We start from the raw sequence: 21,088 nt of genomic DNA, 5'->3' as shown, positions 1-21,088 counted from the left end.
TAGTTTTGTAACTGAGTTCATCTCTGAAGAATTGAAATTTTAAGGAGGCAATTACTGAACAGCTTTGTTGGAGTTAGGTTTTTCTACTTAAATCTAGTTTTTCACCTGCACCTCTCTAGATTGTATCAAATAAATTACAGTAAGAATAAGGAGTCAATATAGATGTGTCCCCTGGATTTAGAAGGCTTGGTACTACAGAAGAGCCTGTGTGTGACATGAAAAGGGTTTGCCCAAACACTGTAGTTTAAAGTGAGCTTGCACACACAGCTCAGTTACAGCATAAAGTACTGCAATTCTAGGCAATACTTCACTAAACCAAACAAAAAGCCCAGCAAAATGCATACTTAGATATTTTGTTCTGACTAATCTGAAAGCATGTGGAAAAGTGTTTCTGGTGTTTTAGGAAGTTGCATGCAGAGAGTGATGGTATAAGGGTTGCAATCTCAGAATTGCAGTTTCTTCAGCTCTTTGAAATGCCAGCAGTGGTTCCTCAGATCTGCCTTTCTGAAGAGACACCTCTTATTGTGTGTTAGTTTACAGTTAAAAAGCAAAGTAGTAAAAAAATTTCTTTGGTATCAAAAAAATGAAATGATGGTCTTAAATTCTTTAATGCAATACAAGTGGCTTGATTTAAGGGGGAGCAATAAATTTCCTTCAGAAACTTTTCTCCCTGCCTAGAAAGCCAGATTTATTTTTGTTTCAGTGAAAAGGTGTAGATACTTTTTTTCAAATATTTTGGTTGACACATCTCTTAGTTCTTTCATCTCTGTGGAGTAAATAAGTTTCCCTGCAGCTCATAAAACATGTAATCTTTTAATGTTACTTGGATTTGTACTCCATAGTGAGTTTTTTTCCTATGTCATGGTCTATGCATTCAATACAGGAAAAAAATAAAACTGTTTTACATTTATTTTTCCTATTTTTTGGTGAATAAACACTTTTAAAATCCATCTTGGTTTGTAGTTTAATAATATGGTTGAATATCTTTTTTTGGTCTCCTTTTTTTTTCCCCTCCTTTCTCCTATTTTATACCCTGGCCAGTAAAGCTCTTAGGCATCTGCTCAATTTTAAGTATGTTAGCAGTTTCACGGGCATTCTTTGATTTGTATGATCTTATGATATGTTCAGAAATATGTATTATTCCTCAGGAAAGTGAGCTGTTTCTGGTAGCTTTTCAAATCAATCTAACGCACATAGAAGTAACTTGAAAAAGTTCTTTTCTGTTTTGGTTTTTGCTAGTGGTCTGCTCCAGCAGATTCAAAATTGGGCCTTTTTTGGTTTTGTTGGTTTTTTTTTTTTCTTCTCATGTGGTATTTGTTTGTATCTTTTGTGCTGCATTAGTTGCTAAATAATACTTTTGTGGTCAGGGTCTGTTTCTAGCTTTAGCTTTTCAGTTTTGGAAAGATGATGCCAAATATTTTGTGAAGGATGATCTGCCAAGAAAATTTCATAGGAGAATAACCAGTCTCTACTTGGAAGCATATAGTTGACTGCTGCTGTTACTTTTTCCCCCCTAAATAAATTTTGTTAAGATGTATGCTGATTTTTGCTTTGTTATTACTGTTATCTTTATTGCCATAGGCCTTTGTCCTTAGTAGTTATTGCTAGGAATGAGAATTAAACGTTTTAGTGGCTGGTGAGATCTGTAAAGCCACTTCGCTATACAAATCCTTAGGCTGTTTTTCTGTGCTGGAATGAAAGGAGTTGGGCGACCATCGTTAATGAGCTTTAAATCCTTGTTGCTTGAGTTAATTGGCCTTGACTAAGAAAGTGTCTGAAGTCTGTGAGTGAAAGGTAGGTTCCCCTCCTCCCAGCTTGCTTTGCAAGAGATACACTATCTAAATTTCACCAACTGCTGGTAAAAGTCAATACATTTAAGCCTTATTTGCATCACAGCTGTGCTTAGGAGTGCCAGTCACAGATCTTACTGCATTGGGTTTCAGGTTTTAATGTGGAATTTATTTAAACCTTGGTATTTTGTGTATTCTGGGTGGTTCTCCTTCAATAAGGGAAATTGCAAGTGCTGTGAATGTGGAAATAGGGAGTGACAGCTGTGAGGCTTGCCTCCTGCTTTGTACTGTTTCATGTTCCTCAGCTGAAGGATGAGGAGTGGCAGTCTCCATCAGGAGAGCACCCACAAAATCAATATTTGTCTTTGTACGTTATTCAGCTCTAATATCCAAAGTGATGGCTCGTTTAGTAGTGCCACTGCCATGTAAACTAGCTGACACAAGAAATTCAGAAATACATATACAAAGTAAAATTAGCACATAAAATTAGAATCTTTATTATTGGTCTATCCTGAAAAGTAGTAGTGGTGATGGTTGTAAGAGATGGTTCTCTTTTAGTGTACTGAATCTATAAAGTCTCTGTTAGGGAAATGGTTTGTGAAAGCCTCTGTGCCTTTTGCTATTAAGGAGCCTGGTACTGCTCTCCATCTCAGAAATCCATCTGGAAGATCGTGGGGTGAGCAATCCCTCTGGGTCTTTCTGCCCTTCTAAAAGAGAAACAGCCATGAAAATTAGAAATTGCTGTTAGGTGTCTTTTTCCAGCAGCAAAGACATGTGCTTCACATGTGAGCTGCGCTGGCACACCTTGGGTGATGAGCAGAGCATCGTGAGGACTTGAAATGGGAGGGACGGTTGTTTCTATCTGGCTCAAGTCTCAGACCATTCAGTAAGATTTGCATTAATATTTGACAGATTTGTCCCCCTTTTTTTTTTTTAATGTATCTTTTGTTCCTCCTTCTACATTTTTAATCCATCCATTAGATGTTCCCACATGAAGAAAAATGTGTTCAGCATTTGTTATGGAGACACTCCCAGCACTGAGCAGGAGGGCCTCTATTCTGTCTGGTACTCTGTTTAGGTTTTCTTAGATTTGGGCTGTGGGGAATTTTGGTTTGGCTTTGCTTATTTTGTTTCATATAAAAGAAAAGAGGGGGTGGCCACTGCCACCCCCCACCGGCAGTAATAGCACCTGTATGGGTTCAGTACATGCACCCATCTAGGAGTAAGATACAGCAGAATGCAGGAGGAGGTACATGAGTCATATACCACTTCTGTGAGTCTTCTGAGGGTGCTTGCAGGGTGTGCTGCCTGGTACTGGGACAGCTACCAGCATGCTCTCTACTCAGGCTAAAACTGTAAAGCAATAATGGGAGCTACTGGTTTTGGCTGGAGCCCAGGCGGAGGAGCTCTGCAGCCTGTGCAGGTGATTCTCCCACTTGTGCACCGTTCTGACACCAAGGTCTGGATCTGCTCTGAGCAAACAGCAGCCTTGTACTCTTGCTCTGAGCAGGGTGCTGATCAGGTGAGCGTTTCACAAGGTCACGTTCAGCGATGAGCCTGTTCATCAGAACTGGCCTTTCTGCTTGGGTTAATCTTTACCTGCAAATTTGCAAGGAACTTTTTTCTCAGAGCTTCCGGAGAGTTTAGTTTCTTTTACAAAAGTGCTTTCCTAATACACAAGACTGCAAAAAGTAGCAGCATCCTGTTGTGAAGGATAGCAATTCTAGGCTCACACAATGGGGATTAACTCTTGTTGCTTTTAAGATAGGTTTTCTGAGATGCTTTCTAGCTACATACTGACTTTTTATGAATTTCCAGCTCTACAGTCTGGCTGTTAAACTCAGCTGGTAAAGGGATGGTGTTTCAGACATACAAGCCGCTCCTTTCTATTCATTAGGAGTATGTCCAGCATTGCTGTTCTTTACATTAGCTGCCTGCTACTTTTCCAGCTGTGTTTACAAAGCATTTTTTAAAACTGACTGATTTATGTAAATAATAAGAGTAAGCAAAATTATATAGTTAATTGTGATAAACACTAGGAACGCTTATTTGAACTTTTGCATTAGGATGTAATTCAAATTCTGTTACAGAACAGCAGATCGCGATCCATCGAGATCAAATTCTTTAGATGTGTTAGACATCACCCACTGCTTGCTTGAGGGATAAATGGTAAACTGGTTGGATCAGAAACTTAATTCAGCCTGGCAGTTCCTGTTGGATTTCTTAATACTGCCTCTTGGGTACTGATTTTTATGGATTTTTTTGTGTGTGTTCACAAAAAACCCAAGCAAATTATGACCCCCCCACCCCCAACTTCTGGCTGTGTTAGAGGCCCCCTGAGGACTTGCTGTCCTTCATGGCAGTCTCTGTTGAGGCTGCAGCGTATCAGGAGACCTCAGGACCCCAGAGCTGGTCTTGAGGGTTTCTCCTTGTGTGCTGGGAACAGCAGTGAGCTATCAGGGGCCTCATCTGAGAAATAAGCCCTTCCTTCACAGAAAAGTCTAATCTCTATATGTGACCAGTTTGAGAGTAGGTTAAAAAAATTGAAGCAGAGTTACATACCAGAATGTGGCATGTCCATGGGAGCGTTTGTTTCGTATGGGAGAGGGATGCTGCACCATGAAGTGAAATCCAGATTCTTATGTAGAAAAGTTCACGGCTGAAGTGCTGCTGAAGGGTCTGGTGGTTGTGCCAAGCTGTCACAGTTGCTTGATTAAGTTTTACTCCACAGATGGGCTGCTTGTTGTGGCATCTTCAAGATCCCGTCCCATGTTTCAAGGTCTCAGTGACCCCACCTTCTGGCATGTATATATGCAGTACTCATGGTTTGTTCAGGTATCCTGTATCAGGTATCTTTTTTATTGCCCTAACACCTGTAATATTTCGGCTTTTTTTTTTTTTTTAATCACAACTCAAATACCTGCTGTGCTTCCTGTGTGTAAGAAAGGAATCTGTTTTCATGGATTTAGAGCAGCCCAGGTGAGAGACATTTCTTTGGGTCACCTTAGTTGGCTGAGAGCTCTAGGCAGTGGTAGGTATGAATTCAGAGAAAGGGGTAGGTGAATTCAAGTTATTGTTTGATGATACTGGGAGATATGGAAAGAACAGTGCAGCATAATGGGAATTGCAAAACTGCATAAAGCAGGTTAAGAGTTATAAAGTGTAAGAGGTCAGAAACTAGAAAGCAGATAAGAAACTTCTATTTCCATCACTGTGCAGGAGGTCAAGGTGCCTTTTGAAGGTATCTGCAGTAACTGGGGAGAAAGCAGGCAGTACTTGGGACAGCAAAATGTCATGGCCACTGATGAGTGAAGCTTGGCAAGGAATGAATAAGATGGGGATGCATGGGAGGGTTGCCACAGGAGCTGCAGTTATGATTAGATTAAATGAAGACAGGGTCAAACAGCCAGCTCTTCTGGTGAATTGAGCTGTTGATCCAAGGCTGGAGATCAGACAACAGCCTTGGGGCAAGAAAGGGATTTCAGCAGGAAGATCAAAAATACTAATTTGGAGGCTTGAGAATGATATCGCTGTCTGAATCTTCCCCTTCTCTTCCTCAGTGTTGAAGAAGAAAGTGGTTGGACAAGGAGAGTGAGCACATAAACTTGCATTCAGATGTCCAAGTGAAATGTTTCTCCAGCGTTTTACCATCTCACACAGCTTCGTACTGTGGACCCCCTAGGGTGGAACTGTTTGGCTTGCACTTTTAATAAATAAACCAAAACTGCAGAGTGCAGAACTGGTTCTGAAACCAGTTTTCTGTGTTATTTCTGGTCATTAGCTACAGAAAGTGTCCTACCCAGAATGTGCTTTCTCATCTGCATTGTTTGGGTGTGTGGTGGGAAGTATCACACACAGGGATTGCTGCAGGTGTCATGTTGGGTTCCACTGTCCCACAACAGCTTTTTCATGGGGTTCTGAGAACAAAGTTAAGCCTTTGTGGGAAAACCCGGTATTTTTTTGGAGTACAATACCATAAAACTCTCAGCTCCCCAAAACCCCAGTCCTACTAATAGCACACCTCTCACTTTGGAGTGTGGCATTGGGGTACACCGCTGATGTTGTGCCTAGGTTGGAAGAACGTGTGTTGCTCCTGGACTGACAGCCTAACACAGGCTCTGTCTGCAGCTAGTCCTTGTCACAGCAGGCACTGTGCAGATCCGGATTCCTTTGCTGGGAGAGTGCACCAGGAGTGTGCCACCATTTGCTTGCTCTGCTCTTAACCACTTTCTGAAACATTTGCTGTTTGAGACTGGACCATGGGTTTAAAGGAGCCTTTAATCTGCTTTGGTACAACTGCGTGTATGCTTTAGGGAATCTGGGTTGCATTGGCTGGTTCTGATGTACACTGGGGAAAAAAGGTGTAGTGATTATTGTGCTGTCCCATTAAACTAGTGACATGTAATCTCCTAGGTTGCTACAACTATGTAGTGGGATATTAAAAAAAAAAAAAAAGGAATACTTGTGATTTATTTGAAACACAAACTGTGTGATGTTCTGTAATATTAGTAGCTAGCTGCTAAAATACTCTGAAAGAGCTCTGCTCAGTGGGATGCTGTCACTCATCCTGTAGCAGGTTGTAGGACAGCTGAGGACTGAAAGGCTACTACCTAGCTCCTCTTTCACAGTAAATATACTCTGGATATGACACTGAGCAAAATAACTTTGTGTGGCTCACCTCATTCGGATATACCCTTGTTCTGGTCCTGTTCTTGTGTAGGTCAAGTTTTCTGTTGGAGCTTTGCAATCCTTCTGCCAAAATCTTACAGTTTTAATTTCTGTTTGGAGTAATCTGGAACATAATTTTCAGTTTTGAGTCTCATTAAATGAAATTAAGATCAATACTAACAGACAGTAAAAGCTTTCAGGGAAATCTTACAGCAAGTCCCCTGATCTGTCAGGGAAGTTGGGCTCTGCTTCTGTCATGTGGGAACTGGACCATGTTGCTGATGGGGATGTGGACTCAGCACAGCAAGCTGAGTTCTTAGGAGACTTCCTTACGTATTGAAGGAATCAAGGCCAGCAGAATTTAAGACAATAAGAAATCTAACAGGTTTTATCTTTCATTAGATTGAAATATTAGAAATAATAGAATTTGAAGAGATCTACTAGAAATATTAGAATTTGAAGTTCATGCTATCAGGGTCACCTTTGTGTGATAAAAGCATGTAAATGATAACTTGCTATGTCAGTAATAGCTCATGAGATACTGAACAGCAATTACATTTGTTAATTGGCAGGTTTGGATTATTTGGCATGCAGGAGAGAGCAGCTCCCCTGGCCTCTGGTTGGTTTCAGCTAATTCTGAATTAAGACTTGAAATACTGAGGAAATTTCAGGGGATGGGTAGGAGGCAGATATTTTGCTGTTGAGCTTTAAAAATGTAAATAACATGACTAGGAGAACTGTAATTTCTTCCCTTAACTTCAGTTCCGCCCCCTCCTCCAATGAAGAAGTATATCAATAAGACAAATTGATGATCATTAACTCTAATTCTTTACATCATGGAAATGATGGTTAACATATTTTTGTTAAATATAATTTGTAGCAAAATTTCAGGTTTGCTTCATAAAGTCAACAATGTTGATATAGTGCATTCCCGTCCATGACTTCCTTGATGCTACACAGTCCTTTTAAAAAAAACTTAGAATGATGCAAAATGTGGGTCACCCAGAGGCAGTCAGTTGAGAATTTCTTTAACATGTCTCAAAATGATTTGAGCAATCCTTGTTTGACAGTTTTCATATCTAGGTATGTACCATGGAGAACCAGGTTTTAGCCCTCACCTTATTACATTTTTAAATGATGCGCAAGACAACAGTAATTCATTATTGATTGAGTTTTCAGCTGACAGAAAGATGTGGAAGAGAAAAGTTTAAAAAACCAAGAGTGACAGCAGAGAGAGATGTGTATATACCCGTGTAAAGCTGGTGCAACCCAAGTTGAAGGTACAAAAGCAGTCAGTCCTGTTTGCGGACAGGTGACATCTCTTGGGAAAGCAGTCTGGGTAATTTGCTGCATACTTGCAATGCGACTGTCTAGACTGAAGATCTAATACAATTCTTGTATATGAGCATCCAAACAAGGATATTGAGGATCAGAGGATGCTCAGTGCTTTTGGTGCTGGCACAACAGGAGGTAAGTAGCATATGTGTCTTGGTGTCATCAACTTGAGAATGTGTTCAGTTGGATGATTAAACTGTAGGACTGGAAAATCGGTCTTAGGGTGAGTGGCTTAGACAACTTGATGATGCATTTAGCTCGTAAATACCAACCCTTTGTTGGAGAGCTTTCCATTCCAGCAGACAAAGTATGGTGGTCGAAACCCAAGATAGTCCATGTCCAAGCTATAGATTATATGCAAAAATTTAATGCTGATACTGGATAGCAGCAGGACACAATTTGGTGAATATGTATGGCCCATCATGTGTGAGAGCTGAGAGCCAGTAATTGCAGTGATCTCCTCTGGCCTGAACCTTCAAGTCCCTGCCAAGCAGTCTGCGTACTGAAGACCTTTGGCAGGCTACATCCATTCCTTCAAACTTCAGCATAACAGTAGCTGTGGCAGCTATTGCTTATATGGAAAAGGAATAGCTGTAAGGAATACGATCTTTTTTTTTTGCACTTCAGAAATGAAGCAGATCTTCTGGAAATCTTCATGCAATCTCCTTTATCTGAACAGCTTAGTGCTTGTGGATAGAAGTGTGGATAATGGAGGTTCCCTGGCTTCACCAAGACAGACTGTCCTTGGTCTCTTACAGAAATGTCTGTGTTTCATAATGCTATTTTTAGGTGTACCAGTACAAGAGAGGTCCTAGTCCGTTGTCCATGCTTTGATGCATGCTCCTTCTGGATGTTGAAGGATACCAATGATTTTGCTGTGGTCTAAAAACACCTCTAGTAGGAAGGTACTTCAAAAAGTGGTAAAGGTTTCCTTTGTGGTTAGCAGATAACTATCTGTTTCTGTGTTTAGTGATTTGGTCTGTTGGCTTCAGATGTTTGGTTCTGTTGTACTGTTGTTTAGGTTCTCTTTAACTTTAGTTGAGTCACATTTGTGTCCTTTTGCATTTTGAACACCCATCTCTTGGCTGAGTCCTACAGGACTTGGAAAGGCCAGTTATTGTTGGTTTGGTGGAGTTTTTCTTTTTGTGTGGTTTGGTGGGGATTTTTTGCCTGGCTGGAAAGCCTTTCCTCATTTGGAATTTTGACTTAAGTGTTGACAAAACTGAGGAGTTCATCTTTCAAGTTCTTGTTGTACTTGTTACATTAAGACTTCTTGTCCATACGCAGGAGTGTTTTCTTCTGTAGTGGCTTCCTTCAGTTCAGTCCACAGGGGCAAATTTGTTTTGCATCATCATCTTAAGTAACTGCTAAACTGATTCCACCTACCCCAGTTTTCCCTCTATTTTCTGTAATCTACTTCTTAACCAGATTTCATATGCTCAGAAGACTGCATGTTTGTTAGGGTAAGAATGAAACAGTTGGGCTTAGACTCGTGTAACTTTTGGATGACTGGCAGAAGCGGAATGCCACAGTGCCTAATTGGATTAGGTTGTATGTCAAAAATAATATGGTTTAGCTCTGGTGATGGTGCCCAAGTGGTTTAGAGCTCATTTTACTAGAGTTAAAAGTGTTAATGAAATCCCCTCTTAAAACTTTCTGTATCTGAGGTTCCTGTAACATGATCCTCCAGTACTGAATTCTCACTGTGAAGTTTACAGTGTACCTGGAGGACAGTTCTGTAGGGGTTTAATTGGAGGTTCCCGCCCTCCTTCTCCTTCTGAGGGTCATGGGGACCACTCATCTCTGTCAGGATCTGCTGGAAGGAGTTTGTTTTCAGAGCTGAGTCACAGCCGCCTGTGAACAACTTGCGTCTGCTGCATCTGCAGTGCTTCTCCCTGCCACTCCACGAATCAGTTCCGCTTTCAGAGCACGCTGAGGTTTAGCACCATGACATGGGTAGTTGAGCCCTGCATGCTCAGTGCTGACAGGCCGTGTTGCAGCACGGTGCTTTTGTACCACCCCAGCGAGCATGGATGGCAGAAACGACTCTGTTTCAACAACCCTTAAAAATGGTGTTTGAGAGGCATGAGCTCTCATTTGCTGGCAGATAGCTGGATTTTTTTAAATGTTGAAAGGAACTGCCAGTAATGCTTCACAACTCCCAGCTCAGTTGAAGCTGTGCTAATACCAAAACCAGATAATCCTCACCCAGGTTGCTCTCAACGAATTGCATTGTGCCATATTTGTAACACATGACATTGTAGCTTATCTTCTCACAGTTTGTAAGACTGTGTGAGATGTCTTTACAATATAATTAAGTATGTCTTAACTCTCTTATTTCAGGCTAGAAATCTTCATACAGGAGAACTGGCTGCTGTAAAAATAATCAAGTTAGAGCCTGGTAAGTTTGGCATTCTTTCCTGTATTTTTGAATTGCATTTTCATTTTTTCCATATGTTTATTTTCACACGGCTGTGAAGCTCCAGACAAAAGAAGTGTTTGGGTTTTTCTGTAGTTTCAGCGGTTAGCTGACAGGAAGCACTGCAGGATGTACCATTACTTCTGACTATGTCCTGTTCACTATTTCCTTGTTTGTTCTTATCTGCCTTATCGATTGTGGCATAAAAAGATGTTGCAGTTACAGCGTGTTATTAGTACAAAGAGAAGATTAAGGACAGATGGTAAACCGTGAGCTCTGAGACAGTAGGGAGCTGGTAGTCTGTGTGAGTTGAAAGGGGGAAGGGACCAGGAAATGATGCAGATGACCGCTAAAGGTGCACTGGGAAAAAGAGCTCAGTGCTTTTTAGCGTATAGTCTTTTTTTCTAACCTGTGCTGAGGGAGGAGGACGGCTCCTTTCCCTGTGCGTTTTCTGCCACTCCTAAAAACAAGAGATGTGGGAGAAGTTTGCTTGCTGCCCAAAGGATTTGCTGAGCTGAAACGTAATCTGAGTCCTGCATAGAGAGCTGAAATCTGAAATTGTGTCCTGAGTGGAAATGAGGAGAGGAGCTTTTTATCTCCTCAGTCATAACTCGGTCCCACCTGAGGATCTTGTATTTGTTTGAAGAAGTAATCTCTCCTTACTTTGTCACTGGCATACCTTTCAAACCCCTCCTTAGCATAGTCCTTTTATGTGTCTCTACTGTGTTTGTCTCTCTGGGGTTGCCTTTTGCCTGAACTGCTGCGCTGTGTCTGTTCAGGTTCCTGGTCCTCTGGGACAGGGGCTGGGGGGGCAGAGGGGGGCTCCTCCTGTGTGTGGGTGCTTATCCACTGCTTGTGGACTGACACCTGTAGCCTATGAAGCAATTAAGGGACCCTAAGGAAGTGGTAGGATTTATGCAGACACAGTGAGATAGCTTCCATGACTGGAGTGCTGCAGGGAATAAATACAGGCTCTTTAGGCAGGAAAAATGGAGGAGAAATCTGGAAAGACAAGGTGAGGTAGGAGGGGCTAGCAGAACAGAGTGAGTTTTAGTTTGGGGACAAGAAGGCTGAAGAAGCATCTAACCACCATCCTCTGTGGTGGACTGACCGAGGAGCTGGAGCCAGACTGTTCTCCAGAGTGCCCAGCAAAGAGGGGGTGGGAGCCAGCTGGCACGTTCTGCACCAAGGGAGAGCCCAGCTGGATGTGGGGAAAATTCTTTGCAAGGAGGGCATTTGTGTTCTGGGGCAGGGCTCAGGGAGGTGATGGGTTCTCTGTCCTGGAAGATTTTCTGAAGTTGACTGGGCAAGGCCTTGAGCAATGTGACCTGACTCTGCGGTTAGCCCAGCTTGGAGCAGAAGGGTGGACCAGACATCTCTGGAGGTCCCTGCCAACACATCTTCCGTGATTTCAAGGTTTTGCCAACCAGCACTGAAATGTCTCCAGTCCCTGAACGTCAGTATCTATTTGTGACTGTATGTGTTAAAAGACTGTAATTTTGATGGGGAGCTCACAGCATCAGTACATTGCTGGCAAGTGAAGTGGATGCGCTATCTTCCTCTTTCTTGCTTAGGAAAGTAGGTCGTCTCATTTGCTTGCCATTTCTTGGTTCTGTTCAGTTGCTCGGCTTGAGAGGCGTTGTGGGTTCTTAAACACGAAGGGTTTGCTAATGTCTGTAGGTCCCTGATAGACGGAGAGGCTGCTGCCCTCGTTCCTCTTGGTCTCCAAATGTGCATCCCTGACAAGCCTGAAAGGTGGCTCTGCCCATCCTGCTGTGGTATTCTGTAGTTCCTCCAGCTTTCTATTCAATCGAGGCTAGCAGAACTTTTCAAATTCTGTGGTGCTTACCTAAGACATCTGACCAGCTCCCTTCCCAGAGAACTCTGTGACCAGTGATATAGGTAGTGATTAGAGCCAGTCTTAGAAACTAAATGTTTAAAAAATTTTATTTTAGCCATATGAATAAAGGTTGAGAGAAGACTGTTTCTAAATAGCAGTATGTTCATTTTTCATAAAAGTTTAGCATCGTCCAGCTGACTTCTAGGCCAGCTAATTTTTTCCAGCTTATCTGTTAGCCTTGAATAATTTTCAAACCTTTGACAGGAGGATCGATGCTTAATGTCATGTTCCTCACCCTATATTTCTTGGTTGTGAAATCCCAGATGAAAACTTTAAGGGAAAAGTGATTATGTCTTTACAGCTGGGATTTTTTGTCTTTCCAAGAAATCCTTAATGTTTGTTAAGGTAACAGTCTTGCATGGAATCTCTCAATATTTTTTTATTTTTTTTTTTCCTCTATTTCAGCCATTTTGAAATGGTCAAGCAACTATACATGGATTTGTGTTAATTCACCAAAGTAGTTTTTACCAAAATAAATACGGGGTGTGGGGGAAAAGGGCTGGGAACACTTCTAAATTAGAGTGCTTTGGTGGTTTTATCCCACCCCTTGTTTTCTTCCTCTCGAGCTAGGTTAGCAGGGAGACTGAAGTGTTGGTTATAAAGTGGGAGAGGAAGGCAGCAGGAGCCCCCACCTGTCACAGGGTTAGAGAATATAGAAGAGTTCAGACCCATCTTTGTCTTATTTACAATGAAGACCAGCAGTTGCGCCTCCCTCCTTATGGGATGTTGGTTTTCCTACTGACCTGTAAGGCATTCTGAAGCAGTTTTAAGGATTTCTGCAGAAACTTTTCATATACATTTTGCTTTTAGTATAAATTAAATGTGAATCGATTTAGACAGCACATGAAGAGTGACTGTTTTGCTTGGTGTTCAGGGTGATGGCTAGTCTTTTTTGTAAAGTAATCACGAAAAAATCAGTTTGGGGTTTCCCACATCTAAGTATGTTATCCTGTGGACTGCTTGATGCAAGATTTCCCATGAACCTAACTGTTCATTTCAAAGTGATTTATTGGGGTTTTTTAACAGTTGAAAGTTCCTGAAATCTGAACATTTTTTTCAGTTTGAAAAATTTGAGAAATTCCAGTGAACAAATAAAAAGTTCTTGATTCTGTAGCTTTTCTTTTCCTTCCTTCTTGAAGTTTTCACTGAAGTGTACCTGTGCAGGTAAGCAAGCAAAGAGCAGGCTGGCTGTGCTGCTGGAACCATTGCTTTTGCTGCAGCTCTCATCTTCTAGAGTCAGCAAGGTCTTCTGCAGATCAGCTTCATGTGCACAACACAGTTCGGATGTCAGTGGCTGTGGATCAGTCCCTATTTCATAAATAAATTTCAGAACCTGCTTACTTGCATCAGAATTATCATATGACCTAGAGAGTGGTGGTTGGTGAGCAAAACCTCGGTACGGCCTTAATTCCCACCAGCATGACCTCTACAAGCCCTTTGGACTCCTTTAGCGGTCCTGAGCTATTTGATCTCGTTAGAGGGTAACCTCTTTGGAGCAGAAATGCCTGTTGCCCTGTGTTTATTTGATGTGGTGCACAGTGTGGGTTTTCCTCTTGTTTGGGGATTGTTTTTATGAACTGAAGGGCATCACACAGCAACAGGCAGGATAGTTCTCTTGACCCTGCATGCTTCATCCCAGCCCCATGCTACTGTGTTCCTTGTAGCAGGGTGTGTATTTGGGTGAAAGCAGGTGATGGGACTGAGCTGGCAGCAGATTTAGAGGCACTGGGTGCTGCCAGTGGATGGCAGGCTCCAACCGACAAGGAAATGTCATTTTCTCTGCAAGATCTGTGAAGCTCCTCATTTTATTAAGCTGTGTTCATATAGGTGCAAAGAGCAACTGTACAAATCTGCATGAGAGAAAAACACGTGAAAGACTATGAAATACAAAGATCCCATCTATGACTGAGAGCTTTTTCTGAGCCAGAAGTCTCTGGAGGCGGGGAGGGTGTTTGGGGGTAGCATCCCTGTGTGGTTTGTTTTTAAATACTTCCATGCCTGCCTTTGTTGGAGATGGGATGCAGGGCTGAAGGGCCCCGTACCTCACTCAGTGCAGGGTTAATTTTTAATTCTGGCTGGTTCTACGATCGACTTAGCTGTGCAGCCAAAGAGACGTTTTTGAAGGCTGAAGGAAGAAGCAGGGTGGAAGGGCTCAGAGGGGAAGGTAAAACTGCTGCCTTTGGGTGACTGTGACTACTAACCTTTCCTTAGCAAACCATGGCTGCTTTTATGTACATGGATCGCAGTGATAAGACAATTAGGTGATGTTAAATGCAGTGGAAACCACATCAGGGATCCCTCAGCCCGTGTCGGGCAGTGTGTGAAATGCTGTGGCCAGTGTTTGGGGCAATGGTTTGGGAGAGCGAACCACCACTGGCTTTATCTCCCAGCAGGTCTATGATGTGGGACATCAGTGCCTCAATGACAGAAAAAGGACAATATTAACCTGTTGCTAATGGAGTGAGTGACTTCCTTGAGCATTCTTGCTGCACCTGATTGAAATGAAGTAGGTCTGGTTTTATTGTGAATTTGAAGAAACACTCTGAAAACTGAAGCAGAGGCAGAATCCTCTACCATTAGAGCTGAGGGTAGAGCAGGAATAGTCGGAGGCCCAGCAGCCCCTGCCTTTGCTTGGTGCTGCTTAAGCACTACGGTGAAAAATGCAAGGCTCTGGCCCAAAGTTGCCACTACAGAGAACCCCATTTTAATTAGCACTGATGACTATATCTTTTGTTTCATTATCTTGTTGATCTGACTTGCCACAGGCAAGCAATTTCTTCTAGTTTGTTTGGGATTTTGTTTGTGTGGTGTTGGACTTTTTTTAAAATACATCTTTTAAATGTTCCCAACCTGATCTCCATCAATAGCATGTACACCCACAGCCTCCTGGCAGAGATCTTGCTGGGGGTTTGCTTTGTTTTTAAGGAGGGTTCACAGCATTTGTTTACTTATTTATTTTTCTTTCTCTGGGGTGTTTACTGCCTCTGCAGGGTAGCTGGACTGTGCAGCAGCTTAATGTCTTTGCAAGAAGACATGGCTGATGAAAATCTTCCAGATTTTAAGGAGGAAAAAAAAAGTCAGCTGCTCCCCACTTCAACATTCTGACTGACTTCTAAGAGTTTTTAATAGCTTTGTAAGACTTTACTTGCAGAGCACCACCAATTCCTGGGCCATGCTAGTGTCAGAAGCTATTTCAGCTAGCTGTGGAGGAGGTCCCTTGGGAAGAGCAGTCCTTCTGAGCACCAGCCCGAGCTCCTGTCAGGCCGTAGGGCACAACTAAGAAAAAGACTGGTAATACATTTTCTAAGTTAATTGCCAGGGAAATAGGCTTGTGAATTATATGCAGCATCTTCTGGAGAGGAGGAGGTGGTGGCTCATAGATGGAAATTAATTAGCAGATAGAAAAATAAGAGCTCAAAACTCAACACTTGGTTAATACATAGATGAGGGAGTTGGGAGCAGAAGACAAAAGACGCTGAAGCAAAGAACTCCCCAGAGAAGGTGAGGAATGTGTTGAATTAATGCTGCAAGGAACTGCACGCAGTAAGACAGCAGTGTTTGGGGAGACCTAGCAGAACTGCTGACATGGCGGGTGGGAATGGATTGTGATTTGTGTTACTGCCTCATCTACTGCAGGTAGTGAGTAGGTTGGTGGGCAAAGAGGCTCCAGGTTACAGCTGAGACCCCAACAGGAATACGTATTTTATTTACTCTGCTGTTACCTTCCGTTGTCTCTTCTCCAGACAAAGGAAATAAACTCTCTACATAGAAGGTAACTGTCAGTAATTTATTTGAATTTTTGGGCAGTACACTAGATCTGCTACCACAGTTACTTAAGCAGTGCTGCTAGAATCAAAATAGACAGTGTTTTTCCCTTTTTTTGGCATAGACTTTGGAGAGCATTAGGCAAAAGTATTATGGCACGCTAATGACATTTCCCAGCATTCACTGAGTACAAATGCTTCAAATAATTTGAGAGCCAATTCTATTTCAGAAACTAATCCAACTGTACTCAGCAGCGTAGAAGCCAAAACCATCTGAAACACTAAAGCCACTTCCTTCTATGGGTTTAGCAGATGAATTGAGAGGGGAGTCAATACAAAGAGGTAACTATTTGCCAGCGTAGTTTTCTGCCACAGAACTTTCTCCCTGGGAAAATGTAACAAAATATTTTAAAATGTACTAATGTCCATTTTTAATGCTACTGTAAGGATCAATGGTGCCCTCAGAAACCTTCGATACTCAGAGGGCTGGCAGTGATTTGTTGTGCTCTGTGCTTTTTGCAAGGTTACAGAAGAATCTCATTTTTGCGTTTGCATTTTGCGTCCAATGTTTGCGTTTTCTGTGTGAGATTCCTGTAAAGGGCAGAAGTATCCAGTGACCTGTTTCAGGTTGAATCTTAAACTGGAGGTGGAACTATTCTAGGGGTTTTGTACGAAGGCAAATAGTCATGCAAAGGTGTGCAGGATTGTGCTCGGTACATTCAAAGGCAGGTCTGTTTTTTGTTAAACTTGTTTTCTATCTCATGGCTCAGATGCAGAGATTCATATTCCACATAGGAACACAGCCGCGGGGCTGGGTCAACCTGCAATGAGGGACTGCCCCTTCTGGACCACGGCTGCAGCACAGCAGAGCTGCACTGTACTCCAGGGCACTTTGGGGACTGAAGAAGGGCACTGCGGCACTGCAGCCTTATTCTCTGTTTCATAAATACCCTAGAGATGATATGAGCTATGCAGACGAACAAGCCTGAGGCTTATTTAAACTAAGCCTGCAGGGATTGAACTGGTGTTGGCAGCATCTGGGGTTGAAGAAATATGGAAATAACTTCTCAGTACTGCTTACACCTTCACTGCCTTGTGGTGTGTAACCTGGTTGGGCTTGGGATTGTGTCCTTTGTGCATGACAGTTTAAATAAACAGGGGTTTTACACGCGGAGCAGCAGCTGGTCAAGCACTACCTGAAGTCCTTGCTTCTGATGCCTGTGCTCCTTTGCTGGCTGTCACCTCCTGTGGCATCGGGCTGGCATCACCATAAGCCCAGGGGACACTGACACAGTTTTCTTGGGAGAGGTGGGTGTGCAGCTCATCACACTGCCACTGCATCTGTCTAGGAATTACCCAGGGCTGAACGCCTGAGTTCCCAAGTGTGCCAGAGCCATTAAAGCCTGGACATAGCCTGCTTGTGCTGTGCCACGTCCGGAGTGGTACTGCCGCAGACTTGCACAGCTGCTCAGCCTGCCTTTGGGAGCGTACACAGAGCAAAACAGAGACAGCATGGTCTGCTAATGTAGAGTGCCCAGCATTTTAATTATATTTAACTTTGCAAATTCTGGTCTAATTTTACTTTGCATACTTACAGTGCATTTACAATCTGCTATTCTTCCTTCAGAAATGTACATATCCAGAGCAGGTGAGCTCATGTTTCCATGTAGTGTAACCTTTCACTTACAACTAAGAGTTTCTTGGATGAAGAAGGTCAGCAGAAGGGGTTGTGGTAGGGGAAGGAGTAGGGAAGAAGCTGAAAGATCACAGTTTAGTTGGAAGGTCATGCAGAGTGTGGCAGTTGGGGTGAAGGCAGGTTGCAAAAGGGTGAATTAGGAGGACACATCATCTGACAAAATACACAAAGAAAACCAGCAGTAGTGAGATAGCAGTGGTGGGAAGGGAGAGTAAAGATGGGATTGTGAAAGGCTGAGATGTACAAGAGTGAGTAGGTAAGGCAAGGAGGAAAGGAGATGGAAGTGTTAAGGGATAGGCATATAGATTATATGTTGACATGGCTGCTTATAAATAGGATCCAAACAGGACAGAAGAGAACGTACACAGGGAAATTGCTTCTGCTGTTAGACCAGTCACTCCAAACACTTGTGTGCTACTTACTGTAGAGCTCATGCTGCTGTGGCAGCGCATTGCCATCAGTAATATTTTATATCGGTGGAGAGATAATCAGTAGCATCAGTGGTTAGCAGTTGGCAGTAAAATTTGCTGGTGGAAACATCATTGTTTCCAAATAGCTGTTTCCTGCCTGGAATCAAGTTTCTGAGCTTCAAGTTTGGGGAATTTAAATTCTTTCTGTCAGACTGCAGGTTTCCTTGAATCCTGAGAAAAGAGAGGTATGGATAAAACAGCTTGGATGCTTGAGTGCAGTTTAAATTATTCCTCTTCTTAAAGACGCGAAACTTTAGAAAAGGATTGTTCCCAGTTCTCAAAACAGTTAGTAAAGAGGTCTGCAGGGTGGTGAAGAAAGCGGGAGTTTTGTGTCAAAGCTACAGGATAAGGATGCCACAGTAATGCCTTGCATTCTGTCAGTCGTAGTGAGTGTCAGGCTATCTAAATGGAGGTTGGAAAATCTCAGGAGTTAAACTTCGTGAGGTTAATGGGGAAAGACCGGCAGCAAAACTCCAGTCTTAGCAAAAGCCTGCGTTTTGGGAGAGCCACGCCTTTCATCAGCAGAGACTGAACGCTCATGAGGGTTAGGAAAGTGGCTTGGAGTGAGTGGTTGCGAACTGGTGAGCATGGGGATGTCTGGAATTCAAGGCAGAGGAGCTGATGACCCGTGGGTATTGCTCGACTGTGGAGTTTGTATACTGGGGCCAATAGTTTCTGCAAAGGTGTCACTCCCTTGGGGCTTTCTCCTCATTCGGGAACTCAGGTTGTTGAAATAAAAAACATTTAAGGAGCGGTCCCAGCAGAGGCAATAGGTGCTTCTGCTAACTCAGGCGGGTGGCTCTCAGGCAAGTTGTACGAATGCAGTGAGCGTGTAGGCTTGTCAGCAGTGGTGTGACCCTGCTCTTCATCCTTCAGCATCCTGTACAGCAGTGTCCACCTGTTCCCTTTGCTGAACAGCATCTCACATCTAAATAACAGATGTTAATTATAGTGTTAAAAATCCCCAGTCTGCAAAGTGTTTACATTGAAGCTCCCCAGAGAGGCTTGGAGGACAGGCTTTGGAGCACACGTCGCGCCTCCTGCCAGGCAGCCTGGTGTGTCCGCTCAGCGTGCTGGGGCCCGTGAGGACTGCGTGTAGAGGGTACTCACTTGGGGCAGCAGTGCTGGCAGGCTGGCTGGCACCTTGAAGATCTGGCCTCTTAGGAAGTGCTTCTGTGCCAAGACACCGTGCATGTCTGAATGCTGTCAGTTTTCTCCTCCCAGCTGCGTGCAAGCCCCGGACACTGCCTGCCCGCCCACCCCTCCCTCTGTTCCTGCACAGTATCAGCCCTGTGATGTAGCACTGAAGAAATGAAAATAAACCCATTTAAAACAGCAACTATTAATTTCTCCCCTGAGGAGGCTTTTGAACAAAGTTTCACAGCTGACCCAGGAAGAGTTGCGGCTGGTGGCCCTGGGTCTTTTTGTAGGATGGGACCACTCAAACCAGGCAGTGGAGGACATGAAAATATGACGAGGAATAAGCTTGCTTAAAAACCATAAAGGTGAGGCATGCTGAGAAGATCTAACAGCACTCTGTAATAGGCAGTAGAGCCATCAGAGCCTTCCCATGCTGCAGAGAAGGGTGCATGTGGAACCAGAATACACATGCTCTCCATCTAGAACAACTTGGCAAGACATCAATGCATGCCAGTTCCATGTAGGTGAGAAATGGTGTCTGCAAAGTAGAATAATTCACTACTGTTAATGTGTTTTCTCAACGGTCTCCCTTTTAAATACAGATTTATCATTAATTTACCAGGCCTTACCTTGCTTAGCATCTGAAATCTGATCCAGTCGCATCACTTGGTGATAGGGCTGCAATTTCCAGCAGCCTCCTCCCTGCCAGCTGTGTTGGAGAACAAGCAGCTGGTTGTGCCAAGCAGCGCAGCCTCAGCTGTGGGCTGTGATCGGCGGAGAATATTCCATTGTGATGCTCTATTGTCCGATGTGTCTCACTGCAGAGGTAAAATTACATAATAGTAGCAAGCTGCAGTGACTCACTGCGCTGCTGGTGTGATTTACGGCAGCTCCCTAAACAATGTTTTTTGCTCAGCATGCCACATAACCCATAATTGCAAACATGTGAGTAGACAAAAAGTACATTTTTCCAATTCCGTGTTATTTAGCATCAAGCAGTCTCTGATGACTAAAACAGATGAAAATCTCTTTGTATGACTATATTGTCACCTTTGATCTAATTCCTTTTATATCTTGCTGTCTCCCTCTCGATGAAGTATTTTTTACAAATTCTTTGTCTTACTGTCTTTTTTTTTTTTATGCTATCCAAGCATATTTAATTTTTGCCCTATTCCAGTGTCTCTTGCCAAGATTAATACTCCAGCTGCCTGGAAACTCTGAATTCCTTTGTTTTGAATTCATTCTTGTTGTCTTTGAACGACTATACATCTTCTCTCCTATCTCTGTGTCTGATCTTTCAGAATCATTTTGTACATATTTTAGCCAAGCTTTTCTCATGGATACTTCTCATCTTTCCATCTGTTTGCTACTTTTTGATCAGCTCCCTATCTGTATTCAGCCTGCACCCCCCTTTCCTCTTATTTTTCTGTAGGTAACCCCATTTCTTGCATAGATTCTTCGTTTTTTAATTGCAGATCAAGAGGTCATCTTTTCTGGCTCCCTCTACTACAGGCAGGATAGCTTAATTCACTCCTGATGGGTGCTTGTTCAGTGCTTTCTTCATGTTTTTTCACTGGTGGGAAATTTCATAGCTTCCCAACCCTTCGAGTTCAGTACTGTGATGTTACTCCAGTGGGAAAAGCTTTTCATCTGTACAGAGAATGTAGGTTAAGGCAATTTAAGTCCATTGCTAATTGTCCTATCTTAAAACTGGAGAATGGATTATCCCTTCTGATATCTTTTATGTGCATGAAGGTTATCTTTTCTACTGTCAGTCTTTTTTCTAGCCCAAATCACCATATTTCCTTCAATTTTTCCCTGTTAGTCACGGTTCCTAGAACTGACAGTGCTGTTGCTTGACACTAGGCAGCCCAATCAACATGCTATCAACAGGCAATTCGAGCTG

The 21,088-nt window shown here is 42.9% G+C and overlaps 1 protein-coding gene across 3 annotated transcripts in view; it reads left to right on the top strand.

Annotated features, from left to right (window-relative positions):
- Window positions 1-21,088, top strand: part of MAP4K5 (mitogen-activated protein kinase kinase kinase kinase 5) — a 72,561-nt gene that overhangs the window by 13,220 nt on the left and 38,253 nt on the right. For 2 of the 3 annotated variants that reach the window (XM_055716114.1, XM_055716113.1), the window contains exon 3: window positions 10,137-10,194. In XM_055716114.1, the coding sequence (XP_055572089.1) occupies window positions 10,137-10,194 (58 nt within the window). Of the gene's footprint in view, window positions 1-9,784; window positions 10,006-10,136; window positions 10,195-21,088 lie in introns of those variants that run through there. The other variant, XM_055716115.1, reaches the window with a different exon arrangement.

Source organism: Falco cherrug, chromosome 7 (genome assembly GCF_023634085.1).
Source record: "Falco cherrug isolate bFalChe1 chromosome 7, bFalChe1.pri, whole genome shotgun sequence".
NCBI classification, from domain to species: Eukaryota; Metazoa; Chordata; class Aves; order Falconiformes; family Falconidae; genus Falco; species Falco cherrug.
This window is presented reverse-complemented; position numbering and strand designations above follow the sequence as displayed.